Here is a 20,860-nt window from a genome sequence, read left to right as displayed (position 1 = left end):
AAAAAAGAAAATAAAGCTGCTAGAATGGCCAAGCCAATCACCTGACTTCAATCCAATAGAAAATGTATGTAAGGAACTAAAGCTCTGAGTTCATTGAAGGAGCCCGTGGAACCTTCAGGATTTGAAGAGTGTTTGTGTGAAAGAATGGCTCAAAATCATACCTAAGCAATGCATGCAACTAGTTTCTCCATACAGGAGGTGTCTTGAAGCGGTCTTGAAGCAGTAGCTGTAACCATGCATCATACTATGGCTGACAGCCTGCTCTGTGCTGGTGCACTGCTGAGCTGGCTAATAGTCAGTGTTGGGGTATGGTTACAGTCACATATTACTATGTACTGAGCGTTGACTGAATTCACACCAGATGTGCCTCGATAGCTGGGAGCCTGAGGCTGCCAAGGGGAATAAAGTTAATTTCTCTGGTAACACGCAGTATATTGGACACATGGCTTTAGAACACTATGAATATGTAGATTTATCCCATATCGGCAGGTAATTAGCGTTTCTTTACATAACAAGTTCCATTTAAAAGGGATATCAGGGACTTTAAAAGAAAACGCAAATTCCTGTCTGTTGTACACTGTGCCCGTCATTGACCGCTCCTGCCAGAGATTCAGTTACTCACCCTCAACAGAACATCAGTTATTCTTCCTGTTGTCAGAGTGGGAATACTGGTGTCATGCTGATTGACAGACGGGAAGCCGGCTGTCAATGTAGTAGCGTCCCGTCAACAGGAAGAGAAACTGTTGCTCTGTTGATGGGGAGTAGCTGAATCTCTGGCAGGAGCGGTCAATAAGGCAGGTAGTTGCCTCTCTTAGCAACAACATGCCTTTTTTTGCATTTTTTTGTATAAGTCTCGCATATCCCCCTTTAAGGTTTCGCATGGCACATATAGAGATTCAGAGGTAATCAGCAATTTTCTGCTATGAAGCTAATAGATATGACATGATGCCTTTGTCTTCATCCTTGTTTTTCTTGTTTTTTTTTTTGCAAAAGTAAAGGCTCATAAGCATATGATAATTGAAAATGGAGAATGTGCATATGATTTGTTATGCTGCTTTACATCCATTATCCACATCATGCCTGCCATACAGACAGCCTCAATCTGCTCAAGACTATCAGAATTTTGGCCAAACACATTGTTTTCTTCTTTTGCCAAGAATAAAAGAATAATTATGATCCAAGATATATGTTTATGTCTGCAGTTCATCACGTCTGTGAAATATTTTCGCATATTTATTTTTGTGATTGGCCATTCCTTTCGTTTTCCTGACATTATATTTAACTTAAGTGGGCTCTTATGGTTTGGGCACAGTGGTAAAGCAGGTGTAAAGTGGGCAGGGTATCCAGAACAAGGGATCACGCTGCAGTTGTGCTGATGGCCACACATAATCTATATTCAGCAATGATTTATTCTGGTAGCCTGTCATAGTCTAATGCTGAATGGCACTCTAAAGCGTTTACCAGTTGTGACCACAAAATGAAAAAATACAAGACATTGCTCATTTTATAATATAAATGTTATTATTTAATAATGAAAAAAAAAACTGAAAAAAATGAACTGGAGTATAAGTTAGTACACATCTTTGGGATTTCGGTACGGGTGCATGTCTCCAGAAGCATGAGCTGAGAATAAGGTACTGGTGGCTACAACGTACTGTCACTGCAAAGTACTGGTCACAACAGCGGCACTTCGCAATTTTCACTCAGCAACCTCTACTGCTGCTTGTTTCTGGAAAACACCCATGGAGTCAAAATCGTCACTACATCTGTAGATATATTCCCAAAGGGATATAATTTCCAAAATGGGGTTTCTTGAAGAGGGATTCTGCTCTTCTTGCACTTAAGAGCTCTATATATGGAGTCAGCAAACTATTCTAGGCAAATCTGCGCTCCAGGAGGCAAATAGCTCTCCGTTCCTCCCGAGTCTAGCTGTATGGATAAGCAGTAGTGTACAGCCATATATAGGGTATTTTTACATTTAGAAGAAATTGTGTGACAAATTGTGGTGTCATTTTTACCCACTTCCCAAAAGTAATTCTCAACCACATTTTGGCGTACTCACAACAAATTTGGGGTTCCATTTTCTCCTGTTGCCCTTATAAAAATAAAAAAATTGGGGGGCTAAAATAACATTTTTTTAGGAAAAATGTGATTTTTGCATTTTCATGGCTCTACGGTATAAACTTCTGTGAAGCACCAGGGGTTTCACAGTGCTCACCACACATCTAGATATATTTCTTGTGGGGTCTAGTTTCCAAAATGAGGTCACTTGTGGGGGGTTTACACTTGTTAGGCACATCATTGGCTCTTCAAATGTGACATGACGCTCCCAGACCATTCCATCAGAGTCTGCATTCCCAAACATCACTCCTTCCTTTCTGAGCCTTGCCGTGCTCCCAAACAGTAGTTTGCAGTATCTGCATACTCAGGAGAAATTCCAACAACAAATTTTGGGGTCCATTTTCTCCTGTTATCTTGTGAAAATAAAACATTTGGGACTAAAAGAACATTTTCGTGGGAAAAATTAGATTTCTTTTAGTTTCACAGCTCTACATTATATACTTCTGTGAAGCACCTGGGTGTTTAAGGTGCTCAACACACATTTTGATAAGTTCCCTGAGTTGCCTAGTTTGCAAAAAGGTGTCACTTGTGGGGGGCTTTTACTGTTTCGGCACATGAAGGGCACTCCAAACATGACATAGGGTCCGCTAATTATTCCAGCATATTTTGCATTTAAAAATTGAAATGGCACTCCTGCCATTCCAAGCCTGGCTGTGCATCTAAACAGTACTTTTTTCCACATACTGGATATCGGCATACTCAGGAGAAATTGCACAACTAATTGTACATTGCAATTTCTCCTGCTACCCTTGTGAAAATGCAAAATTAGGGGCTAAATCTTTTTTTTGGGGAAAATTGAATTTTTTTTACTTTCAGAGCTCAATATTATAAACTTCTGTGAAGCACTTGGGGGTTCAAGATACTCACCACACATGTAAATAAGTTCCCTGTGGGGTCTAGTTTCCGAAATGGTGTCACTTGTGGGCGTCTTCCCTTTTTAGGCACATCAGGGGTTTCCAAACCCGAGAGGGCGTCCGCTAATAATTCCAGCAAAGCTTACATTCAAAAAGTGAAATGGCGCTCCTTTCCTTTCCAGCCTTGCTGTGCATCCAAACAGTGGTTATCCCCAACATATGTGTTATCGATATGCTCAGGAGAAATTGACAACAAATTTTGATGTCCATTTTTTCCTATTACTCTTGCAAAAACAAAAAAAAATTGGTGTAAAGTAGCATTTTTGTGAAAAAAGTTCAATGTTCATTTTTTTTCCACATTCCAATAATTTCTGTGAAGCATCTGAAGGGTTAATAAACTTCTTGAATGTGTTTTTGAGCACCTTGAGGGGTGCAGTTTTTAGAATGGTATCACTTTTTGGTATTTTCTGTCATATAGACCTCTTAAAAATCACTTCAAATGTGATGGTTTTGTAAATTTTGTTGGAAAAATTTGAAATTTCTCGTCAACTTTTCACCGTTATAACTTCATAACAAAAAAAAATTAACTACATTTTTGTGTCATAACTCTCTGATTTAAAGGACATAAAAATGAAAAGTTTGAAAATTGTTAAATATTCAAAATTTTCTCTAAATTTACTTTTTTTTCACAAATAAGCGCAAGTCATATCTAAGAAATGTTGCCACTATCATGAACTGCAATATGACTCGAAAAGACTATCTCAAAATCAGTGAAATCAGTTGAAATATTCTAGAGTTTTTACCGCATAAAGTGACAGAGGTCAGAATTGTAATATTTGGCCTCGTCATGAAGGTGAAAACAGGCTCGTGTTGTCAAGGTGTTAAACTGGATTCTGAAGGATTTTTATTCAGAGACAGTTAACCTGTGATGAGAAATTAAAACAACTATCCTGTTGGCAGAGACTAGTGTTATGGTAAATGGACTCTGATCTGCTAGTGTGAACTGTAATTTGGCCAGAATTAGACGGAGGATACAGCGATAGTTATGGACAGGAACGCGGAGGAAAGTAATCTCCATTTTCCCAGCTCAAGGTTTTCTCACCCAGCAGGGCCAAATTGTCCTAGCTCCACCAGCCCCAGTTTTGCCAATGCAGCCTACCGCTGCTATGTCAGCCCAGGTAACGCGGACTCTGTTTCACAACATTGCCAAGTTTGACAGTAGCAACATGTTCTGAGAGATGACTTTGGGTAGTTTGGCTACGTTCTAAAATGGGAAGAGGAGTCAAATCCGGTGATCAAGAACTCAGGGGACAGTGTGCAAGCTCAAACAGGATTGAAAGAGGCAGCGACCCTGAGAGAAGTAGTCCAGACCTTGACGACAGCGCTGCGGGAGCAAATGCAGGAGGTCCGTCTAGAAAAAGCTCAGGTGAGGACTCGGTCACTCTATACACCGATAATAGCACCTCAACCCTGGGATCCTACTGCAGGGCGAGATAGGATGCAGGATCTTGTGAGTCATGACACATCAAAACTCCGACCTTCCGGGGGCCTCAATGCTGGCGCTGCAGATGAAATGGCTATATCGCCAGAGAGTGTCCTGTACAGATGAAATCAGAGTTGGCATTAAACGCTTTCGCTTTCCCACTGCAGTATTCGGGTGTCCTGCATCAGCTCACCAAACGCCAAATCCCATGTGCAATGAACATGGCCTTTATGCAAGTAGCCCCATTATTGAAGCCGAGTTAGAAGGCCAGCAGGTCCGCTGCCTAGTCGATACCAGGTTGGTGTACACCATTATGCTCTGGAGTTCTTTGAGAGACTTTTGGGCATATAATGGAGCTGTTAAGTTTGAGTCGGGAAACCTGAGTCCATGAAAGATGCACCGTTACACACGAGTTTGTTAATGTGGCCTAAAACACATACCGCAACAGGAATTTAAAGGGGTTGTCCCACCACCAAAGTACATTTAAAGTAATAAATCTTGAAATAATAATAAATTCCACATTTGATGTGCTAAAAAAATGTTCCTGTGCGTCTTCTAATAGAAATACCTCCACATTTTACAGTGCCCCCTAAAGGTTTTTGCCACTGACTAATTAGTTCCTTTTACAGCTGCAACACCTAATTCTGTGGTAGTTGCGATCATTTAAGTTACGCCATCCAGGTGGCATGCCCATTTGGGTGGCCATCATCCCCTTTCACCTTCCTTATGACAGGATGTTGGGTTGCTGTTGGTTTGCCATGGCAGCTGGGATCCTGCCGAAGGCCCCCATCGCTGCCAGCTTGGTACTTCTATGAAGCTCAGCCATTGGGCTTCATAGGATGCTGTGATTTTCACTATATATTGTGAAAGAAAATAAAGCTGAAAGCACCACTCCAGGTTTTTTATTTTACCACTGGAGGGGTGTCAATAATACAAGTTCCCTGCCCCTATACTTACTACTCGCCATCTTCATCTGTTATTGGAACTACTCTGGTCATCTTCTACAGGTTGTGACCTGCCGAATCGCTCCAGTGTTTGTTGGGCGAGCTGGAGGACACATCTCAATGTAAGTCTATGAGACTGTTACCTCAGACTTTTGGTTATTTAGAAAACGTTGTCACAAGATGGTGGTGGGGGAGTGGAAAGAGCTGAAGACGGCGGCTAGAAAGTACAATACTAGGGTCCGGGGAACATGGATTAGTGACACCACTCTAGCGGTGAAATAAAAAAAATGCCGTAGTGGTGCTTGAAGTATTGCATTATAGTACAATCAGTCAAATAACAGCAGGTTCATGTACCCTACAGGGACTAAAACACTAGTGTAAAAATATATATATAAAAGAAATAAAACAAAAATTAGAATCACTCAGTGTTTCCCTATTTAGAATTAATTTAGAAAAGTAAAAAAATGTCGCCTCATCTGCCAACGTCCGATTTATGAAAATATTGAATCATTTATCCCCTATGGTAAGCTCCTTAAAAAAAAGAAATAAAAAAATGCCATTTTTGATAACGGTCCCCCAAAATGTACTATAAAGCTATCAAAACTTCATATGTAACCCAAAATGGTAGCATGAAAGCTATAGCTTGAAATACAAAAAAATAAAAAAATAAAAAAAGTCTTGAAAAATGACACAATTTTATTTCCAAGTCCAGAAATAGTAGAAAATTACAAAAGTTTCGTCTCTTGCCGAAATCAGACTGACCAGAAAAATCATGTTGTTGGGTCATTTTTACCACACGGCGAACTTGGTAAAAACTAAACCCCCAAAACAATGGCAGAATTGCTTTCATTACCTCACCATTTTTCACTTTTAGTAAATTGTATGGTGGGTCTCATCGAGAACTCCGCGCCCTTATACAAACGGCAAGGTTATGGCTCTGGAAAGGAGGGGATGAAAGTAAAAAAGTGCAAAAATGAAAATTGTCTGCGTCCATAAGGGGTTAATGCATTCTGCAATCACGAGTGGAACCGTATATGAGTATTTCTATGTAGAGGAGGCACCGGCTATTCCTGTCACGGCCACTCGCGCTTCATTGTTGCCAGTGGCTGTGACCTCGCAGCCGACTCTATATGTATTCGTGTCACTGGGCGCACGGCAGGCTCATTAGCGCCACCTCTGGCCGCGCCGCCATCCTGCCGCCCCAGCTCCCAGGACTGTGCTCGCCTCCAGCTCCGCTCTCTCAGCCATGGCATCAGGCAACCGGGGATGGGACAAGGAAGACGACCTGCCGGTGTACCTCGCCCGCCCGGGCACGGCAGACCAGGTCCCCCGGGTGAAGTACAGCGGCATGTTCTGGAATGTGGAGGGCGCCTATGAGAGTAAGACCATAGACTTTGACTCTCTCAATGTCGGGCAGAGAGGGGGTAGAAAGAGCAACTCTGCCCCCCAAGGGGCAAACAGCCCGACACCGGAGAAGACCCCCGGCAACAAGGAGGTGGAGAACCACGGAGTGCAGATTAAGACTTGTACAGGGAAGGAGCTGCTGCAGAACCTCCCCGAGAACAAGGTAGGTGCAGACTCGCTGTGTCAGGCAGTGTCTGCCGGGGAGATCCGCTATCCCGGGCACAGGGTCCGTGCCAGCCCCAGGGTCCGTGCCAGCCCGGTGTGTATGAGCCGTCAGCGCAGGTTCCCATGGGGATGGAGAGAAACTTTCTAGGTCTGAGTATTCCTCTGTGCTGCAGTTACTGTGTCTGCTGCCCTGCATGCCCAGGGGCTTCTAATGCCATGCCATAGTCCGCTATTACTGTGCCCGCTGGCTGGAGACCCCACTCATGCCCAGATCATGCCATAGTCCGCTATTACTGTGCCCACTGGCTGGAGACCCCACTCATGCCCAGATCATGCCATAGTCCGCTATTACTGTGCCCGCTGGCTGGAGACCCCACTCATGCCCAGATCATGCCATAGTCCGCTATTACTGTGCCCGCTGGCTGGAGACCCCACTCATGCCCAGATCATGCCATAGTCCGCTATTACTGTGCCCGCTGGCTGGAGACCCCACTCATGCCCAGATCATGCCATAGTCCGCTATTACTGTGCCCGCTGGCTGGAGACCCCACTCATGCCCAGATCATGCCATAGTCCGCTATTACTGTGCCCACTGGCTGGTGACCCCATTCATGCCCAGATCATGCCATAGTCCGCTATTACTGTGCCCACTGGCTGGAGACCCCACTCATGGCCAGATCATGCCATAGTCCTCTATTACTGTGCCCACTGGCTGGTGACCCCATTCATGCCCAGATCATGCCATAGTCCGCTATTACTGTGCCCACTGGCTGGAGACCCCACTCATGCCCAGATCATGCCATAGTCCGCTATTACTGTGCCCACTGGCTGGAGACCCCACTCATGCCCAGATCATGCCATAGTCCGCTATTACACTGCCCACTGGGTTAGCTGGGGACCCCACTCATGGCCAGATCATGCCATAGTCTGCTATTACACTGCCCACTGGCTGGAGACCCCACTCATGCCCAGATCATGCCATAGTCCGCTATTACTGTGCCCACTGGGTTAGCTGGGGACCCCACTCATGGCCAGATCATGCCATAGTTTGCTATTACTGTGCCCACTGGGCTAGCAGGGGACCCCACTCATGGCCAGATCATGCCATAGTCTGCTATTACACTGCCCACTGGCTGGAGACCCCACTCATGCCCAGATCATGCCATAGTCCGCTATTACTGTGCCCACTGGGCTACCTGGGGACCCCACTCATGCCCAGATCATGCCATAGTCCGCTATTACTGTGCCCACTGGCTGGAGACCCCATTCATGCCCAGATCATGCCATAGTCCGCTATTACTGTGCCCACTGGGCTACCTGGGGACCCCACTCATGCCCAGATCATGCCATAGTCCGCTATTACTGTGCCCACTGGCTGGAGACCCCATTCATGCTCAGATCATGCCATAGTCCGCTATTACTGTGCCCACTGGCTGGAGACCCCATTCATGCCCACATCAAGCCATAGTCCTCTATTACTGTGCCCACTGGGCTACCTGGGGACCCCACACATGGTCAGATCATGCCATAATCCGCTATTACTGTGCCCACTGGCTGGAGACCCCACTCATGCCCAGATCATACCAGTATTACTGTATGCCCACTAGCTGGGGACCCCATTGATGCTCAGATCATGCCACATACCACTTGCATACCTCAATTTCTGTATGCACACTTGCTGGGGACACATTTGATGCCCAGGACATGCCACATACTACTATTATTGTATGCCTATTAGCTGTCGACCCTATTGATGCCCATATCCTGCCACATACCATTGTGAGGCTATGTGCACACGCTTCGGACTACTCTGCAGATTTTTACTGACTGATTTTGGTAAATCCATACTGCGGATTTTCTGCGGAATTACCTCCGGATTTACCGCGTTTTCTATGCGTTTTTTGTGCGGATTTCACCTGCGGTTTTACACCTGCGCATTCCTATTAAGGAGCAGGTGTAAACCGCTGCGGAATCCGCACAAAGAATTAACATGCTGCGGAATAAACGACGCAGCATTTCCGCGCTTTTTTTCTGCAGCATGTGCACTGCGGATTTTGTTTTCCATAGGTTTACGTGGTACTGTAAACTCATGGAAAACTGCTGCGAATCTGCTGCGGCCAATCCACTGCGGATCCGCAGCAAAATCCGCAGCGTGTGAACATAGCCTTATACCTCTATTATCGTATGCCACTATCTGAGGACCCCATTGAAATCGGCATCATGCCACATACCACTATTACGGTATGCCCGCTAGCTGAGAAACCCGTGGATGCCCAAATCATGCCACATATCACTATTACTATGTGCCCATTTGCTGGGGATGCCCAGATTAAGGCTTCCAGTTCTGTTCCTCCAATGCATGCCAATCATGAGATACAAAGAGATGCTGCCATTAGCCAGGTGCAGCCGTCACTTTGATCCCAATGGTCCCGGGCCACATGTTGTTATGTTTTCATTTGACCTTTTTAAAGAGCCCATGATGGGGATAGTGTGGTGTCACGTGTCCTACCAATGTATGAATGAAAACCATCTGCTAGTGTATGGCTGCCGTGCCACTATCATGTCACTCAGCTCTTGTCCCGTTATTCTCATCAGCTTCATTCATTGACTGTAGTGCTGGTTTATGGCCCCCTGTGACCTCTGAAATGAAAACCAGAGTCGCTGATGGAAAGAAGGGTTGCTCAATAGATTCCCAACCCCCACCCTCTACATTATCATTCTCATAGCCCCAACTCCACCAATGACAACTTGTGTGACATGTCAAAAAATTAAGGAAACATTGATGAACCTTATAGAGAATGAGGACGATTAATTAATACTAGCATTTTTTATGCCAGTGTTAAAGGGACTCTGTCAACACAGAGCGAGTGTTCAGAATAAGCTCCACAGCTTCCCGGCGGGGCCAGTCATTTCCATACACCTCCCCACCTGCTTGTTCTCCCTCTTTTTCCACCCCCCTCTTCTTTGATTGACAGCTCTGGCTTCATAGGGCCAGAGAATGGTGGAGATAGATGGAAACCAAGTAGTTTGGAAGGTGAATAGAAAAGACTGGCCCCGCTATTATGCACCGAGCACCTATACTTGGTTTGGACAGTCGTTTTATGCTGACAGCATCCCTTTAAACATACAATGTAACATGCTTGCTTCCAGTCATCGGGGCGGCGCCGTGCGGTGAGCAGTTCTCACTCGGTGACTGCCAGCAAGAGAATACAGCGCAGTCACTGTGTAGTGTGCCCTGACTGTTCATAGACAGGCACCACCCTGATGACTGTAAGCGAGCAGCTGAAGGTAGAATGTAATTTTCATTTTCTCCCTGCAGCCACTCTTCCAATTAGACTGCAGTATTTACCTACAGATTAATAGTATGACTGTAGGGGAATAGGTTTGCTTTCTTTATAACTAATTCTCTTTAAACAATGGGGCAGATTCACGCAGCGAGGTTATGTGCCCCTAAGCTGTGTTCATATCTGCTAATCTCAGATAGACAAGCTAGTGGTGTATCAAATTATAGAAGTCTATGAGTTCCTACAACGGTAATTCTGTATCTCTGAGCTGTGAACAGGCATAGCACCCTGATAATTGGTTCTGCCTCCTGCTTCAGTGACTGATGGGGTCTCATCACCCAGACCCCCATGGATCGCAACATCTAACAGCACTATAACATGTCAAATGGTTTATGAATTTACAATTAATCTTTAAAGCTTCGATGGAAAGGTGGTCCTAGAATTTGAGGCCTCATATCTCAGGACTCCATTCTCATATACGGTATTTAATAAAATAAATTCTGGCATATTTCTATGGGAGCACGACTGCTGATATATGGCACCTGTCAGAGCCTATTCACCAACGCATAGTCATATGCATCCATGCACTGCTGTATCATCCCCGTGTATACTTGATGTCCAAAGGAGAACATGTAGACCAGGCGGCTTTCTGGTATGGTGTGGTATCACCTCCATGTGCAGCCATGAGAAGCAGCAGAGAAACTGTTGCCCTTGTTACTTGTTGGACACCATAAGATCCATCGACAATGGCTAATCATCCATATATAGCACTAATATTTTCAGACTGTTTTTTACCCTTTCTTATTACCCTTTCTCAGTTTGACGAAGGGGTCATTATTGGCCTGATGAGCTCATGAATAAGTTATAGTATCTAAAAGCAGATGATCATATGTTTTCTCCAACATTAGTCCCGTTATCCAGTGTTCTTCAACCTTTGGCTCCCTAGTCGTAGAAGACTTACAACCCCCAGCATGCTGTGATATAATTATTATGAGTAGAAATGTCACCTCATTACTGGAACAATCATTTATTCCATATACAATCTGTAGATCTGAATTATTATAGCTAATTATGGTGCTCTCTATTGTATAGTATTTTGGAGTAAGTTTCCTAAATTCTGATATTCTTCCTGTACACTTAAAGGTGTTGTCTCGTGAAGACAGGACCTGTATATATGCTCTATGCCCCTATGGATGCAGTGGGGGAGAGTCCCCAGTTCACGTCTCCTCTCTAAGTTCTGGAACTGAGAGCAGCTCGGGGTCTGGTGGACTTTATGTACTCAGTAGCAGACACTAAGCAATGTAGGGGGCTACTGTGTTCAGCCCCACACGTTGTTTACATCCAGATGGAGCAGATTTCAGGAGATCGGTGACAGACCCCCACTGATCTCATATTGATGACCTATCCTAAGGATTGCTCATCAGTTGATAAATCCTAGACAGCCCCTTTAAATTCAGCACATTCCTATCAAAGTTTAATTTACTGTGATAACAGGTCTGGAATTCAGCCATAAAATGCTGTCTATATTCATAGTCATATTATTCTGTGGTTGGAGAACGGAATTCCTCAGGACATTGGTTCTCTAGCCACAAACCTAAATTATAGAGGCAAATCATTCTGAAGATGGAACTCTTATATAAGATAATACAAACTCTGCAGCGCAATCAGTCACCTCATGGGCCGCGATGCCGGATAAAACTGTATAAAGCTGGGATCACACACAGCGAGATACAGCCGAGTCTCACTGGTTAAAACCAAGCTCTGGCACCGGAACTCTAGAGCGGAGCGTGCGGCCACACAGCAATACATGGAGCCGCACGCTCCGCTCCAGAGTGCCGGCGCCAGAGCTTGGTTTTAACTAGCGAGACTCGGCCGTATCTCGCTGTAGTGTGATTCCGGCCTAAGGCTGTGTGCACACGTTGCGGATTTGATTGCAGTTCTGCAGCGTTTTTTGCCACATGGAATTGCATCAAATCCGCAGTGTAGTGCACAATGAATGTAAGTCTATGGGAGCCGTAGACTTGATGTGCACATTTTTCCGCAGCATGTCACTTCTTTTGTGAGGAACTGCAGTGTTTCTGCACCCATAGACTTGCATTGGGTTGGGCACATCCGCAGCAAAACCGCAGATGTAAAAAAGATCTGCGGTTTTGCTGCGGATGTGGGTCCGAGAAACGCTGCAGTTCGGGAGGAGGGAAGTGTGTGGGCGGAGTGAGGGCGGAGTGTGCGCGGTGACTGTGTGCGTGTCTGTGTGTGGGCGGGGTCTGCGTGCTGTCCGAGTATGTGCAGCGCTGTGCAGGACTGTTTGGGTGTGTACTGGACTGCGCGGGTGTGTGCTGCACTGTGCGGGTGTGTACTGGACTGTGCTTGTGTGTGCTGGACTGTGCGGGTGTGCACGGTACAGTGCGGGGCTGTCCGGGTGTGCGTGGGACTGTGCAGGGCTGTCTGGGTGTGTGCGGGGCTGTGCGGGTGTGAGCGGGGCTGTCCGGGGGGGTCTTTGGGGGTGTGTGTGTGCAGGCATCTTCCGATGAGACTACAAGTCCCATTGGGCTATGCCTGCTACAGTGACAGTGAGTGATACATTAGCCAATAATGGGGCAGTAGTAGTCCCATCATCCGGCTAATGTGTTGAATGTGAAAAAAAACAAACGCATGTACAGTACACACAACACGCAACAAGCAACATACAACACGCAGCATACAACACACAACATACAACAAGCAACGTACAACATGCAACATGCCACATGCCAAACCCAACACGCAATATACAACACGCACCATGCAACATGCAACATGCCACATACAGTACATACATACAGTAAATACATACAATACATACTGTACATACAATACATACAAATAGACATACAGTACATATAACATATAGTACATATATTCACCATCACCTTGTCACCTTGATCCCCGAAGCCAGTGTCACCTGTAAAAAATATTAAAATAATAAACAAACACTATACTCCCTGATCCGCAGAAATCCAATTAAAACGAGTGTCCCACAACGATCTCCCGTGGTGAGCAGCAGCATCAGCTTATGCGACCGCTCTCCAGGGGATACAGAAATACAATGATGGAAGGTATCCTTCCGCACTGTATTCCTCCGCCACGGTAAGAAATAGTCCCTAGTCTCACTTGTGCCACTGCTGTGTGGGAATATTCCCCCGCAATGCCATAAAGTGAGACCCTGAACTAAGGTAACCTTAGTGATACACTGCAGGAGCCATTGTCTCCTGTCAGTGTGTCACTGAAGGTCTATGGAGCAGTGACATCACCCGATGTCACTGTTCTATAGGGGAGATCGTCGTGGGACACTCGTTATTAATTGGACTGCGTCGGACAGGGAGTATAAGGTTTATTATTTTACATTTTTTGCAGGTGATCGAGTATGGTAAGTATGGTTAAATTAAGAATAATAAAATACTTTTTTTCTGGCTGTGTCTTTATTTTTTAACCCTTTCACTACTCTAGGATTAGTAGATTACAGATAGATTAGTAGATTACAGATGCAGCATTTCTGGGGCGGCTGAGGGCAGATATTTGTAGCCGGGGAGGGGGGGGGGGGCAATATCCATGGCCCCTCTCTAGGCTATGAATATCAGCCCGCAGCTGTCTGCGTAGCCTTTCTGGCTATAAAATATAGGGGGACCCCAAGTCATTTTTTGGGGGGGTCCCCCATTTTAATCTGTGTGTAATGGAGTGTTGGTTGGACAAATGTAAAAGAGGAGGTTGGACAATAATGACATCACAAATTTTTTTTGTTCAATAATACATCTTTATTTAGCGTTCAAAAACGCATACAAAAACGCATAAAAAAACGCACAAAAAACGCATAAAAACGTGCAAAAACCGTACCAAAAACCGCATCAAAAACCATATCAAAACTGCGCAAAAAACGCACAAAAACGCATCAAAAACGCAGCTGCGTTTTCGGCAAGGAGTTGCAGATTTTGCGCAGAAAATGCTGCACCCAAATCTGCAACATGTGCACACAGCTTAAATGAGGGAAGCACTCCCCTCGGGGTGGTGAAAGGTGGGTAGAGACCTAGGGAGCACTTACAGATTTGAAGGATATGACCAAATGGTTCTTCACTTTCTTGTCAATGACCTTTGTAGACCGTAAATTGGGGCTTTATAATGAGGGTCATGTTTTATGTCCTATTTGCTCTAAAGCTTAGACACTTGTGGTTAGGAAGAGAATGGAGAAGCATGGGAATTGTCTCTTGATTGGGCAAAAAATGTGGATATTGGGGACTCATTGCTATCACCTCAAAAAACCTTTAATGGGTTGTGTAGGAGTTTGACAATGATGACCCAACCTTGAGATACATCTACAATATCAATTCTATAGGGGTCTGACACAGATAGCAGATCCCTTGGCTGTGAAAGTAAAAAGTGCATGGAGCTTAAATTTTGTTCCCTAATCTCTTATCAATATGTATTTAGTTTAGTGTGGATTAGATACTTACCATCTACTCCAGTTCCCATTGACGTCCTATCCTCTTCTGAACCACGTGACCACTATTTAGGTCTGATGTCTCTCACGGCCTTTTCTGTGTGCACTTTCCTAATATAAGCCTTAGGGTACCGTCACACTATAACATTTCGATCGCTACGACGGTACGATTCGTGACGTTCCAGCGATATCGTTACGATATCGCTGTGTCTGACACGTAGCAGCGATCAGGGATCCTGCTGAGAATCGTACGTCGTAGCAGATCGTATGGAACTTTCTTTCATCGCTGGATCTCCCGCTGTCATCGCTAGATCGGTGTGTGTGACACCGATCTAGCGATCTAGCGATGCGATCCAGCGATGCGTTCGCTTGTAACCAGGGTAAACATCGGGTAACTAAGCGCAAGACCGCGCTTAGTTACCCGATGTTTACCCTGGTTACAAGCGTTAAACTAAAAAAAAACAAACAGCACATACTTACATTCTGGTGTCCGTCAGGTCCCTTGCCGTCTCTGCTTCCCGCACTGTGACTGCCGGCCGTAAAGTGAAAGCAGAGCACAGCGGCTGTGCTTTCACTTTCACTTTACGGCCGGCAGTCACTGAGTGCGGGAAGCAGACTGCAAGGGACCTGACGGACACCAGAATGTAAGTATGTGCTGTTTGTTTTTTTTTAGTTTAACGCTTGTAACCAGGGTAAACATCGGGTAACTAAGCGCGGTCCTGCGCTTAGTTACCCGATGTTTACCCTGGTTACCCAGGGACCTCGGCATCGTTGGTCGCTGGAGAGCTGTCTGTGTGACAGCTCCCCAGCGACCACACTACGATTTACCTACGATCACGGCCAGGTCATATCGCTGGTCGTGATCGTAGGTAAATCGTATAGTGTGACGGTACCCTTACAGACTTACAAGGATCTCATAGGCTTACATTGATAAAGAGGTTTCTGGTCCACATAGAAGACGCTGTATGAGCTGGCAAGTTAGAATAGTAGTCCCTTGATTAAAGAGATGATTGGTAGGTATTTAAACCCATCCTTACTACACTATATGTATAGATAAGGAGTTAGGGAATACAGTTTTGGCTGGGAGTTCTTTTTTAAATCATATTACCTAATTTAGTGGCTTAGGATACAGAAGCAGGTTTGTACAACAGATCGTTTGTAAAGGACCAGAGCCATGATGCTCAGTGGTGTTGCTTTAGACACCAGTGTGTTTTCCATGCCCCCAGTTCCATCTTATTTTCATCATATCTCATTTGTTCTATTCTCTGTTTCCACATTAAATGCAATGAAGAGTTTCTAATAGAATGAGAATCCAATGGCATTTGGCCAGTGGAACAATAAAATTAGAAGTCGTGTCAAATATTTCCTTATTAGGGCCTTTGCATTTTCCTTTTTTCCAATGTAAGACTGAAGAATGGCATCAGTAAATTTTGTTCTCTGCTATGAGCATTGTTCTAAGCATTGTTTCCATAACTAGTATGACATGACATAGGAGATTATTTAATGCAAACCTGATGGCAGGGTTTTGCTAAGTAAACTACAGACACTGTCAGGTTGGTGCCGTTATAATGATTAAAATGATTTCTTGGGGTTAAGAAATCAGTCTTTTGGTTCTTGTGTAATCAGTGTTAGAAGGTGTCAGTTAATGAGATGCCCGTGCTTCGGGGCAGGACTGTAGGCAGAGTCTTATCTTCCTGCTCTAAGCCAGAGAAATCAAGTAAAGAAGCACAAACATGTTCCTCATCATAGAAAGAGAGAGACAGACTGTTTGTGCTTCGGGTCAGCCTGTGGGCAGGTCTCTTCTTGGTTTCTCTGGCTTAGAGCAGAAAGATAAGACTACAGTGCTGCCCCAGAGCATGATCATTACCTGCAAATTTCTAACACTGATTACACAAGAACCACAAGACAGATTTCTTCACCCCATGTATCATTTTTATCAGTTTAACACTGCCAAACTGACAATGCCTGTCGTTTACTTAGCAAAATCCTGCTGAAAGGTTTGCTTTAAAGGGTTGTTACCCCTTTAAAGCGACACTTCACCTTCGGATTGGCGTTCCTTTCCTCCTGCTTCTAAAATGGCCAATGCAATGGCATGGGTAGTGCAGAGGCATCGGGACTTAACTCTCCATGCCACTACAGCAGCCATCTAGAAATGTAGTCAATTCAGTTAATTGCCAGTGTGCAGTGTTACTATAAATCAGTTAGAAATCATATAATCATTTCTTTCTTATATTTTATTTTTTGTGTGTGTCTCGTTCCCTTCACAAATGCAACAACTAATTTAGAACAGTCAACATTTGTAGAACAATCACAGCAATTGGCATTTATATTCCCTGTGTCTAGGAAAAATCAGTATCTGGTACTTAAGAGAAAAAAAAACTTTTTGGGGACATCAAACTGTCATAAAATCCATTTATCTGTTAGAATAGACATCTCCTCTCATGCTTTTCCAATCATGGCATTAGGGATGCATAGTGGTGCGCAGCACATGGTAGACAGCAGCAAATTCTCTGATCTCTATGGCAAAGAATTCAGGGTCCTTGTCCCTCCTAAGAGCCTGAACGACGGGTAGATTCTAGATTGCAGGAGGGCTGGGCAAGCAGAAAGTGGGATGCAGGGCAAGCGTTAATGAAAATTGGGCAATTGCCCAGGGTCCCCAGCATTAACAGCAGGAGCTACGCTGATAATAGAATTAAAACAATTTAAAAATATAAAAAATACACATAATTGGTATTATTGGATTTGTAAAAGTCCGATCTATGAAAATATAAAGTCTATTAATCAGATCGGTAAATGGAGTAAAACATCAAAACGCCAGAATTATGTTTTTTTAGTGCCGCAACATTTCAATGAAATTCAATAAGATGTGATCCAAACATCATATCTGCCCCAAAATGGTATCAGTGAAAATGTTAGCCCGGGGAACAAAAAGTAAGCCCTCATACAGCCCATATTCCAAAAAATGAAAACATTTTGGGTTTCAGAAGATTGGCAACAAAAGCAAAAAAGGTTTTTGTTTTTTTTTATAAAAAACGTACGTTTGGTACCTGTGTACTCGTGCTGAAGAATCACATTGCCAAGACAGTTTTACCAGTGAGCATTGTAAATAAAAAACTAAAATAAAAATAAATAACTAAAATTAACATTGTGGAATTTCACTTTTTTTGCAATATCGACACACTTGGAATTTTTTTCTTGTTTTCCAGTGCACTATATGGTAAAATGAATGATGTCATTCAAAAGTACAACTCATCCCGGAACAATAAAAAAAGTTATGACATTTGCCAGAAGGGGAGCAAAAATACAAATGAAATACAAATGGAAAAAAAGGAAAATCACGCGGGTTTGAAAGGGTTAAGGTAAAAGCCTTGTAGTAGTGATATAATAGCAGTAGTAGAGCACTCTGCAGACTTCATTCTTTGGGTGTTCATGGTGGGTTTACTAACAAACTAAAAATAATCATATCTGTGAAATGTAAGTAGAGTTGTCCTTAACTCCTAAATGTGTAGACAGTTATCAGGCAGAACTTAAAAGGCATTAAGTTCAACATTTCCACTAGTGACTACCTTAGTGACCCCATAACAACACAAGACAGGGAGTGCTGCATAGGGATTTTGGAACACCAGGATGGTGCTTAACCCCTTCATGACCTTGGGATTTTCCATTTTTCCGTGTTCGTTTTTCGCTCCCCTCCTTCCCAGAGCCATAACTTTTTTATTTTTCCGTCAATTTGGCCATGTGAGGGCTTATTTTTTGCGGGACGAGTTGTACTTTTGAACGACATCATTGGTTTTACCATGTCGTGTACTAGAAAACGGGAACAAAATTCCAAGTGCAGTGAAATTGCAAAAAAAGTGCAGTCCCACACTTGTTTTTTGTTTGGCTTTTTTGCCAGGTTCACTAAATGCTAAAACTGACCTGCCATTATGATTCTCCAGGTCACTACGAGTTCATAGACACCTAACATGTCTAGGTTATTTTTTACCTAAGTGGTGGAAAAAAATTCCAAACTTTGCTAAAAAAAAAAAAAAAAATTGCGCCATTTTCCGATACTCGTAGCGTCTCCATTTTTCATGATCTGAGGTCTGTTGAGGGCTTATTTTTTGCATGCCGAGCTGGCGTTTTTAATTATTCCAATTCGGTGCAGATACGTTCATTTGATCACCCGTTATTGCATTTTAATGCAATGTCGCGGTGACCAAAAAAACGTAATTCTGGCGTTTTGATTTTTTTTCTCATTACGCCGTTTAGAGATCAGGTTGATGCTTTTTTTTTTGATAGATCGGGCGATTCTGAACGCGGCGATACCAAATATGTGTAGGTTTGATTTTTTTTTATTGATTTATTTTGATTGGGACGAAAGGGGCGTGATTTAAACTTTTATATTTTTTTATTTTTTTTCACATTTTTTTAACTTTTTTTTTTAACTTTTGCCATGCTTCAATAGCCTCCATGGGAGGCTAGAAGCAGGCACAGCACAATCGCCTCTGCTACATAGCAGCGATCTGCTGTTCGCTGCTATGTAGTAGAAAATCAGGTGTGCTGTGAGCAACGACCACAGGGTGGCGCTCACAGCTACCGGCGATCAGTAACCATAGAGGTCTCAAGGACCTCTATGGTTACAATGGAGAAGCATCGCCGACCTCCGATCATGTGACGGGGGTCGGCGATGCGCTCATATCTGGCCACCCGGCCGGATGCGGTAGTTAAATGCCGCTGTCTGCGTTTGACAGCGGCATTTAACTAGTTAATAGCGGCAGATGAATCGCGATTTCACCCGCCGCTATTGCGGGCACATGTCAGCTGTTCAAAACAGCTAACATGTCCCGGCTTTGACGCGGGCTCACCACGAAGCCCTGCATCAAAGCAGGGGAGCTGACCTCGGACGTACTATCCCGTCCGAGGTCAGTAAGGGGTTAATAACTCAAATTTAACTTTTTTGTGTGTCTAAAATAGACTTTAGTTTGAAGTATATAGGAGCTCCTTGTTAAAAATCATACAGCTTTAAGTAGATGATCCTATGAAATGTCCTTATAACTCTCCAGTTTGTCCAACCAATTGTATTGAACATTTTTAGATCATTCTTAAAGGGCCACTGTCACCCCCTCCAGCCGTTATAAACTAAAAGAGCCACCTTGTGCAGCAGTAATGCTGCATTCTAACAAGGTGGCTCTTTTAGTTTTTGGTTCATGTATTCCGAAAATAAAGCGTTTTGAAAGTTATCCAAAATACCTATCTTTGTCCATGGAGGCGGTTCCTCACTCCCTAGCTTGAACCGGTACTCTGCCGTCACTCAAATCTTCAGGGGCTTTCGGCCCCGCCCCCTCCGCGCTGTTTTTGGTTCAAAACCGGCGCCTGCGCTGTCTACTACTATGCTGTGCAGGCGCAGTAAACTCTGGCCGTCTGACGTCCCAGCTAGGCTTGCAGTCTGCGCGTGTGCGGCCGCCCTGCCTATGAATCCCGGCCCCTCACTGTGCATAATGCATAACACAGTGCGGGGCAGGGATTCCCAAGGTGGATGGCCGCACTGCCCGCACAGGCGCAGTCTGCAAGCCTGGCTGGGACATCAGACGGCCAGAGCTTACTGCGCCTGCACAACACAGTAGTAGACAGCGCAGGCGCCGGTTTTGAACCGAAAACAGCGCGGAGGGGGCGGGGCCGAAAGCCCCTGAAGAGTTGAGTGACGGCAGAGTACCGGTTAAAGCTGGGGAGCCAGGGACAAAGATAGGTATTTTGGATAACTTTCAAAACGCTTTATTTTCGGAATACATGAACCAAAAACTAAAAGAGCCACCTTGTTAGAATGCAGCATTACTGCTGCACAAGGTGGCTCTTTTAGTTTATAATGGCTGGAGGGGGGTGACAGTGGCCCTTTAATATAAGGCGTCCTGTCTGTGCTCAGAACTAGTGATGAGGGAATATACTCTTTAGTCGAGATTTCTCGAGCATGCTCGGGTTTCCTCCAAGTATTTTTTAGTGCTCGGAGATTTCGTTTTTTTCGCTGCAGCTGGATGATTTACAGCTACTAGCCAGCTTGATTACATGTGGAGATTCCCTAGCAACCATGCAACCCCCATATGTACTTAGCCTGGCTAAAAGCTGTAAATCATTCAACTGAGGCGATGAAAACTAAA

General features: G+C 44.3%; 1 protein-coding gene across 1 annotated transcript in view; it reads left to right on the top strand.

The window, feature by feature from the left end:
- Window positions 1-6,564: 6,564 nt before the first annotated feature.
- DPYSL3 (dihydropyrimidinase like 3) overlaps window positions 6,565-20,860 on the top strand; it is a 220,980-nt gene continuing 206,684 nt past the window's right edge. The window contains exon 1 of the mRNA XM_069764077.1: window positions 6,565-6,969. Coding sequence (XP_069620178.1) covers window positions 6,649-6,969 — 321 coding nt within the window. The 5' untranslated portion in view covers window positions 6,565-6,648. The remainder of the gene's footprint in view (window positions 6,970-20,860) is intronic.

The sequence above is a fragment of the Ranitomeya imitator genome, chromosome 4, assembly GCF_032444005.1.
Source record: "Ranitomeya imitator isolate aRanImi1 chromosome 4, aRanImi1.pri, whole genome shotgun sequence".
In the NCBI taxonomy this organism is placed as follows: Eukaryota; Metazoa; Chordata; class Amphibia; order Anura; family Dendrobatidae; genus Ranitomeya; species Ranitomeya imitator.
Note: the sequence above shows the minus strand (reverse complement) of the source record. Positions and strands in the feature narration are given on the sequence as shown.